Below are 9,636 nucleotides of genomic sequence, written 5' to 3' on the forward strand. Positions count from 1 at the left end.
ATCACTCAACATATGCAATTATTCACTTCATTGATAAAATTACTACTAATCTCGATTCATCCCAAAGTACATTTCGAATATTTTTAGACTAGACATCTCCAAGCCTTTAACACAATTAACCATCATGGTGTTATTTTTTTCCAAGCTTGACTGTTATGGGATAGGAGTCATTCCTCTGGAGTGGTTTAAGAGTACCTTTCTAATTCGTCAACAATTTGTGTCTTTAGAAGGTAACTAGCCTTCTCTAAAAAATATTTAAAAAACGGAGCCCCTCAAGGATACATAATTGGAGCTCTTTTGTTCTCTGTTTACATTGACGATTTTAACAAATCCTCTGATTTATTTTCATTAAAAATGTTTGTGGATGACAGCAATCTAAGTTTTAGTCATGATGCACTTGCAGATAAATTGTAGTCAATCGGGAACTGCTTAAAATTACTGAATTAATGGTTTAGAAATCATTCTCTATAATTATAGTCGCACTACGGTGCAGAGCCATAAAGGCAACTGCCACGCATGGTGTGTTTGCGACCGTATCGTAGTTTAAAACCGGCTTGAGTGCCAGTGTGCTGTGTCTCGTTTCCTTATTCACACCCTTTTCAAGCAATTTCATTTCCATGTTCGCGCTAGCATTATTTGAAAGAGGGTGTTGATTTGAAAGAGGGTGTTGCATTAATAACGTTATTATTTAGGGCCTACGCCCCCTTTCCCCTCCCCCGCCCTTTTCATTTGAGCTGAAGCAATAGGACCCCGGCCTCTCCCCATCCTCTGGCGCCCCTCGAACGTAAGGCGTATGGGCGTATCAAGCAATCGTGAAATAAGTTATTTTCAAACTCCAATGATAAAAGTCGTTTGTAGATACCGAGCAGTCAATATTTAGAACTCACATTGTTTGAACTTAAAAACGAACTTCTGAGTATTTTTTGCGCCTTTGCCTGGACTCCGATAGGAAAATGAATGAAACAGGTTGACAGAGGGCGCTGTAATACTTTCTCGATGCCACAACTTCAGTTCCAACATGGCGACTTCCACCACGGAGGTGCCGACGAGCGGCCTCCAACAAATCCCCACAATTTTCTCCAAAAGCAGCGTGGTGGTCAAAGCTGTCTGCATCCTGGTAATATTCCTGTATCTCGTCTCCTTTCTGGTCAACAAGACGGCGTATCTCGAGGCGCTGGCCGTCACTCCTGGGCTAATCTTTCCGCCGAGTTTTCATATATGGACTCTCTTCACTCACCCGTTTGTTGAGGTCCACCTGTGGTTTGTTGTCATTGACATTGCGTTCGTCTTGGCGGCCGGGAAACTGATCGAACCGCTATTCGGGGCCCTTGAAATGCTGATATTCTTCTGTGTCGTGAGCACAGGAGCGGCCCTGCTGTCCTCAGTGATCTATCTTTTCATGTACTTGACTGTATTTAACACTAGCCTCTTGTTCGGTTCACGCTTGCACGGACTTGCAGGCTTTGTTTCTGGAGTGGCGGTGGTGTTGAAGCAGACGATGGGAGACCAGGAGCTTGTCGGGAAAGGACCGTTAAAATTGAAGATCAAAGATCTGCCGCTGTTGATTCTGTCTCTGTCAGGCGTGTTAAGGATTCTTGGACTGATTCCTGGGACTTCGCTCTGCATGTGTGCTTCAGGCAAGTTCCCATCGCTGGCCAAAAAGAGGAAGGGGAGGGGGGGGGGGGGGGGTGGAAAATGTAGATTAGAAGTACAAGAGGCACAGGGCTTATGGTTTAATGTCTGTAATTATCTGCAATTTGAATATTACAAGGAAAAAACATTCATTGCAGACTTGATCACAATCACCTGATCAGACCAAAACTCACAAGACATTTAATAAAAAAGTGATTTTTGGGATGAAAATTATCTTGGACTATGTTATCTTCAGTGAAAAGGAAAAATCAGTACTTTTTGAGAGGTGAACTGGCAAACTAAACAACTTGTTGATCTTAATTTTTTGAACAAAAGCCCATTGCAAATCAGAAGAACCATAGGCCTACACGTACATGTAGTTATTGCTTTGATAAATAAGTCTCAAATTACAAAGTTGCAAGAATTTCTTCAGTTTGGCTTTTAATACAAAAATCAATGTGAAAGTGACTGAGACGCTGTTAAAAAAGACTTGAGTATTGAATGGAGTGAGATTCAATTGTTTATTTTTTTGTTTGCCATTGTTACTAGTTATACAGGCATGCAACTTTTCCTCGGATCAGCTGATTTCCTCGTTTTTTACTTCCTATGTGTGCCATTGAAAATAGAAAAACACTGTACAAAGTCTGGAAAAAAATTGAATTTCCTCTTTTTTTGTTATTTCCCAGTTGCATGCCTGGTTATAACATTAGTAATTTTGTCTAAAAAAGTGTCTCCATGGTATTTCAGAGTGCATTTAAACTAATCTCTTTTGTGTGATTGATGGATAGGATTGTTTGTCAGTTGGATCTATCTGAGGTTCTTCCAGCGGCAGAGCAGCGGTCGAGGAGACATGTCCGACACCTTCCGATTTGCAACCTTCTTCCCAGAGGTCATGCAACCACCGGTTGCGATTGTGACGAACACAGGTAAACATGCTAGAAAAAATGGTTACACGATAACTTTCAACAATGTCTATTTGCAGTGTTGGTTTTTTTTTTTTTGGCAAGCTGCATGTAATTAAAGTATCTGCATGTTAATATAGTCCGAAGGATTAATACTTTTTGGGGGGTATGTTTTGCGGTTTAACCCTGTCACCCTCAAGGGTATTTTGGTTTGAATCCCTGCTCTCTGGTGTAACAAGATCCATCAGGAAAAAAATCTCAAGGCCTGACTGCCTCAGAGTTTGCGGTCACCAATTGCAGCAGGATAGATTGTAGCAGTGTTCAACTTGTACAATGAGACTAGCATTCATTGTTTCGGAATCGGCTGTTTGTGCATTGGTGTTGATGGCTTAATGCAACAGGGTCCCATAGAGTTTTACTCCTAGTGCACTGTGCTGTGTCTTGCAGGGTTAGGATGAGTTGTTAGGTATTCAATTAGTGATTGAAGTTTTATTCTTCCCCTTAAATTGCAGTGTACAGCTTCCTGGTTCGGATCAGACTTTGTAAGAAGCAGATTAGGAAGTATGATGTGGGAGCGCCGTCTCCAATCAACATCAACCTGCCAGGCAGCGACCCAGCTGATGCGGAGAGAAGAAGGTTAGAATACATCTGTCTCTCCTCACCCCACCAACCTACCTCTCACCCAATCCTGATCCCTAACCCACCCATTTCCAACCCCGCACCCATCCCTTCCCCATCGCTCATCCATCCCTTCCCCCATCCCGCACCCATCCCTTCTCCCACCCCACACCCATCCCTTGCCCACTGCGCCCCGTACCATCCCTTCCCCACCGCACACCCATCCCTTCCCCACCGCACACCTATCCCTTCCCTACCCCGTATCCATCCCTTCCTTACCCCGCATCCATCCCTTCATCATCCGCACCCATCCCTTCCCCCTCCCCACACCCATCCCTTCCTTATCCCGCACCCATCCCTTCCTCATCTGCACCCATCCCTTCCCTCATCCTTCACCCATCCCTTCCCCACCCCACACCTATCCCTTCCCCACCCCACACCCATCCCTTCCTCATCTCGCACCCATCCCTTCCTCATCTCGCACCCATCCCTTCCTCATCTGCACCCATCCCTTCCCTCATCCTTCACCCATCCCTTCCCCACCCCACACCTATCCCTTTTTTATCCCGCACCCATCCCTTCTTCACCCGCACCCATCCCTTCCCTCACCCTTTACCCATCCCTTCCCTCACCCTTTACCCATCCCTTCCCCACCCTGTATACACCCCACACCCATCCCTTGCCCACCCCTCACCCATCCCTTCCCTTTTCTTCACCCATCCTTTTCCCAATGGGATTCTTTTCGTGGACTCTGTATACATTGTAATGCAATGTGTATCTTTGAATAATGATGAGAAAGAATGCAACAAAAACTGTCTTTATTTTACTTCTTGACACACGAGGCAGGATTTGGAAAGGGAAAGGAAAATACTGATGAGACAATCCTTATTTTTTTTTTCACAACAGACAAATCGCCTTGAAAGCCCTGAACGAACGACTGAGCGCAGTGGAGGAGCAAACTGCCTGGCCAAGCATGGACGAACAAGCCTCAACACCAGACGAGGGCGCCGCACACATGTTGCCTGGCAACGGTGCAAAGGATGCTGGAACAGATGGGGTAAGCAGCAATGGAGACAGCACCACTGTAAATATGAATGGCGGAGGGGAGACAATGGAATCGTAAAAAAAGAGAGGAGTAACCATGCCCAGTATAGCATAGTATGGCGGTGGTTATATGGAGAGCCATTTGTATGTTTACGCAATAGGACTGTTTTTCTTCTCTGTGAAGCCCCTTAGTAAAGAATTTTGCTAAGCACGGGAAATATCTGCTTAGCAGAAACAGGTTACCAGCCAAAACTATGTGTCATGTATAATTGTTTGTAACTCGTTATCAGGTGGTTTTTGCTTTTGACGTTTGCAACAGCTGTATCATGTGCTTATTCAGCTCTTTGAAATGTTGGCCTGGTCTTCAATAAAGACCACCTGGTCTCAAGTAAAGACCAACCCTCAGAACTTTTGTCAGTAATGCAAAGGATTGTTGGCAAACAATGTCACATCGAAGACCTTCATTGTATGATTGGTTCAAATCTTTCATGTAATTAACTAGTGTGATGGCTGAAAGTCATTCATGGGGTTGGGCTTAACAGACCGTGTTAAACGAGATGTATAAAAAAAAAGTGGATGACCTCAATATGTTATCTGCAGTTCCAAAAAAAGAACATCCTTATGATTCTGGTTGCTTATGTGGATTTTGGATGTAATTTTTAAAGAGCTTGTTTGAAGTTAATGCTTCATTATTTTATGAAAGAAAGATTACATTTTGAAATACATAGTTATGACTTAAAGGTAGAGTCCATCATTTGCAGCCATCCGAAAAGTAACTGGCGTAATTATTGTTGAAAAACTAGCTTGGTTGAAAGATAGTAAGGAGACTAAACTCCCTGTGAAATTATTCTTTCTGGGAAGCTGTCATTTTGAAGTAATCAACGAAAGAAGGCATTTCCAACGGTGATTCTTAAGAAGCACCGTAGGAACATTTAAATTAGTAGTTCGTTTTGTTATTCAGCGCAGCGCGCACAAGTATTCGAACGACGCACACGCGTGCGCGGTTGTTATAATTCGTCGGATCAGTGCGCGACGTCGCGTATAGTTGCAATTCAAAACAATTCAAAACATGATTCAGCAATTTTTGATTTGAAATTGAGATCTTAGAATGCTGTTTTTCTTGGAATGCACAGCTGAAGCTTAGCTGAAACTTCATCAGGTTAGTTGCTCAGTATCCTTCATTAGATTTTGAACTCTTTTGTTGCTTCAAACGAACAAAATGCACAAATTACAAATGATGGACTCTACCTTTAATATTGACCAGGTCACTATTAATTTTTTCTTTTTTTTTTGCTCAGCGTTTCACAAAATGAAAGGTTACTTTTTTTTTGTTCATGTATATATTTGAACCCATTTCTTCCATTTAATTCATTTAATTAACTTGAAGGAAGTTATACTCTTTAAAAAAAATTAATTTGTGTATAATCTGGAGCACATATTGAAAATTAAGATGCTGAAAACATCAGGGTTGAGCGTAAGGGCTGAAATTTGGCAAACAAAGAAGTTCCGTGGAGCGCTGTGGTCCAACGGTTACGGTGTTCGACTCATGTGCCGTGGTACGTGGGTTCGAACCTTTATAGGGAACATGGTGGTTGTGTTCTTTGGCAAGACACTTTACTACAATTGCCTCTATCCACCCAGGAGTATAAATGGGTACCTGTGAAGGTAGAGACCAGAATGCGCTGATCTTGAGTTTCTGCAGAAACTAGTCGCATGGTCTAGTGAACAGGAGTAGTAATTGTAAAGTGCTTTGAGACCTTTGGTATAAAGCGCTATATTTAAGCACCACGCTATTATCACATTATAATTCTAAATTTCATACTCAACTGTGTTCCCTTAGTTCAGTTGCCATCTTTTCACCTCTTAGCCCAGTCCCAGAAGTTAACAACCTTGTACATATGTACAGAAATAGTCTTAAGAAATTTCTCATTTTGCATGATTAACCAGGATATATTTACGCTTAAAAAGAAAGTCAAAGTCGTGTACAGAGTAACTATTTAATGGTTGTAGGCTATCGGTGCTGTAGTACATGTAATTCGCAGTATAGTTTAGCAGTGATGGCGCACAGCTTCAGTTGTTGCACCACTTTTCAGTGCTTTCCTTACATGTTTAAGTGTGCTTCAGATAATTGACTGTTATTGTAAGCAGACTGAGTTAGGAACCGTACTGTGGAGAAGTGTACCAGCACGTTTTGTTAAATGGAATATCTGACCAAAAAGGGATTTGTTATTGGATGTATTTTACATTTTGGAGCAAAAAAAAAAGTGTTAGCATTTTTCTTTGCTTTCATTTGAGCAAAATGGAATGGAGAATTGTTAAAAACTTAAAATCTAAAAAAAAAATATAAAAAAATGTGGAAATTGTATTAAAACGTAGTCATTCCGAGCAAGTTTTATGTTCAGTGTTGGCCACTCTCATGACAAAAATCAAGACTTTACTCAGTCATAATCATGGCGAAATACTTATGTTTATGCTCGAACACAGTTCTAGAGTAAAACATTTGAAGGTGTAAGAACAAAATTTGGAAACAATGGCTATTTTTGATGACCAGCAAAGTTTAGGAACAAGCAGGGCAATTTCAAGAGTTCAAATTTGGAGTAAACTTACTTGTTTAAACCCCCCCCCCCCCCAATTGCTGGGAGGGGTGGAGTCGGGCATTCCTCCTGGCACTTTCCCTCTCAAATCAGACCCAGATTTAGTTGATGGCTAGATACTTGTACTACAAGTACTTGGACTGGACTGCAACCACAGTTCCTCCAATGTTGCATAATTGTTGGATTTTTAACTTGGATGCAACATGCCAAAGGAAATGATACTTTCATTATTTGTCAATAGATGTTTGTCACTTTTGTGGATAAATGCATGCTGGTATTTTCCTGTATTTCTTATATTACATTCAAGAATTAGCTATTGTACCAAGGCTCACAAAGAATAATTTTGGTGTACAAATAAGCTTTTTGAATGAAAAGTTGTACACATTTGAACGAGTTATTAAGTTAAAGTAATATGAGAAAATATGCTTCTTTATCCAGTATTGGGACTTGCTCTTTGCTGACATATTATATAAATACCGCTACCCAGTGTTGTCCCGAGTGATGGTGAGAAAAAAAACACAAACTACTTGCGTGGGACTCGAACCCACAACAAATGCTTACTAGTGCAGATGTCTTACCACTCGAGCACCAGCTTGCCAGGGTCGGGTGGCTGGTTCAAACCCGATATATATAGCAGTGGGAACTGCAACCAAACTATTCATAAGATGTAAAATCAGCATTGGGGTTTGCCCTTCACTGATGTATATTGAATTTACATCACCCCAACACAAATTCCATCTTAGGAGTGCTTCTTTTATATCTGTATATTGTTTTATATGGTATGTTTCATGTCACTGGACTTGTAAGGTATTAGAAATGTTATCTTTCTTAGTCAGTTTACCATTTTTTTTGGAAAAAAATTTGTAGCACACACATAACATTCATGATACAAATTCCCTACCTACCTACCCTATTTTCAAATGCCATTTAATTAACCTATCGCGGTAGAATCGCGTCAACACAGCTTGTGAATTATTGTCCAATTACATGATATACAAATGGACGCAGAACGCGCAAAATCTGAGACAAACAAAACTTAACATTCAAAATTCCATAGGGTTGTCTAAGGGGCGTGGCTAACTCGCAAACGGCAATAGGTCAATCGGAAAGCATCGTAAGTCAGTTTGTCCTCCATTGCAAAAAATTTATTAAAGTGTAGTGTCGGTAAGAATATTTTCAATGGTTCTTTTTTTTTTAAACATGCCTTTATTCTGTTCTGAATATTCTGCCTGGTGTAGTCCCACTAACTGGGGCACTAGAACTCCTTTTTGACATTTGGGATGTTGGTCTGTCGTACTAATATGACAGACTAACATCCCAAATGTAAAAAAAAAAGAGTTCTACCGCCCCAGTTAGTGGGACTATGCCTGGTGTATTATTATTATTATTATTTTTTAAATAAACATACATCTTAATTTTGGTAAATAGTAATCCGTTACCCTTAAAAGAGTCGGTTTAATATAAAATGAATGCTTACCATCATCATTTTCATTTTATTTGACTTTATAATTTCATTTTGTTATTCAGGGTAAAAATAAAAAGTGATGATTGCTATAGCAAAAGAAAAAAAGAAGGAAAACTACATGTACACGTCTCCTTATTAAGAGTAAAGTGTTTGATTCTTAAATTGAGGTGGTTCGTATGACAGATTGCGTGATATTGCCAGGATAAGATTTCTCCAGATTTCAGGATTAAAAAAATGCCTTTGGAAATCGGGAATTCCTGAGGTTTTACCTCGGTTTATATAGATGGATCTCAAGAAATGGGTATTTTAAAGGGTGCCTTTAGGCCATCAACCTGGGGGTTTGGTCAGTATCAAATCAGGACATAAATGATTATAGTGCGCATGCGCAAGGTATACTGCCCCTAGAGTTGTAACAAGCATTTTGATGGCCATTTTGAAAAAAAGGGCGATAGCACCAACCTCGTCCCCAGGGTGTCGAGCAGTACGCGCCCACCACAACCTGCTCTCTCACCCTGGTATTGGATCATTTGCATGTGCAAGATTTTTGCACACGTATGCAAATGAGGAACAGTCTGGTGCCTGGATATGCGTTACACATTAGCGTGTTTTTTTTGTATGTGGTGTCTGGGGTAAAAACAGAGTCAATTCGTAGCAGCGCGAGCACGGCGTGAGTTACGAAAACACGATTTTTGAAATCAGACTGTTACGATCTTATCGAGACAACATGCAGTATCATATTTCATATTAATATGAGCAAATTGGAAAGGAAATTAGTATTTTCGAGAAGGCGTGGACGAATGATCGCGAAAACACGTACTGCACGTTGTGAATATATAGCACCAAGTACACGATAAAAATCCATTACTAGCCAATTGCGGTATCCAATCAGGATACAGGAAGAAAGTTTCCTATCCAGGGTTTACTATTGGAAACGCGGTTGGAAATAACGTAAGCACTGGGGACGAGGTTGTGATAGCACCTAAAAAGCTGCCACCGCTGCAATGCTATCACATATTTTCCAACTCTGCCAAAAAATCGCTATGACGTTTTTCCCTTCATTTGATACCAGTGGCCAAAATTTTGGACCGAGACTGATGGCCTATTTAGGCAAATACATAACACAGAGAACCTCAAACCCATTGCCGATAATTTTGTGGATTTTTCATTTCATTCCCCCATTGATCTCACTCCGGTTAATGCATTCTGAGATAGCTGACTTACAACACGTGGGGAGGGGAATCTAGGAAGTGGATAACTACAGCAAGGCACAAACTGGCTTTCATTTTTGAGACATCAAACTGGGTCATTATTACTAACAGGGGGTAAACTAGGCTCAGGGTCTATGGACTGTGCACACGTAGCCTCTCTATGGTTGACACCT

General features: G+C 41.0%; 1 protein-coding gene across 1 annotated transcript; it reads left to right on the forward strand.

Moving 5' to 3' along the window:
- The first annotated feature begins 984 nt into the window (after window positions 1-984).
- Window positions 985-4,929, forward strand: LOC119726638 (transmembrane protein 115-like). Its single transcript, XM_038198394.1, has 4 exons — window positions 985-1,637; window positions 2,421-2,558; window positions 3,047-3,170; window positions 4,059-4,929. The coding sequence occupies exons 1-4, from the start codon at window positions 1,019-1,021 to the stop codon at window positions 4,273-4,275; spliced, it is 1,098 nt and encodes a 365-aa protein (XP_038054322.1). The 5' UTR covers window positions 985-1,018; the 3' UTR covers window positions 4,276-4,929.
- Window positions 4,930-9,636: the final 4,707 nt, after the last annotated feature.

This window comes from Patiria miniata, unplaced genomic scaffold (assembly GCF_015706575.1).
Source record: "Patiria miniata isolate m_02_andy unplaced genomic scaffold, ASM1570657v1 HiC_scaffold_2, whole genome shotgun sequence".
NCBI lineage: Eukaryota > Metazoa > Echinodermata > Asteroidea > Valvatida > Asterinidae > Patiria > Patiria miniata.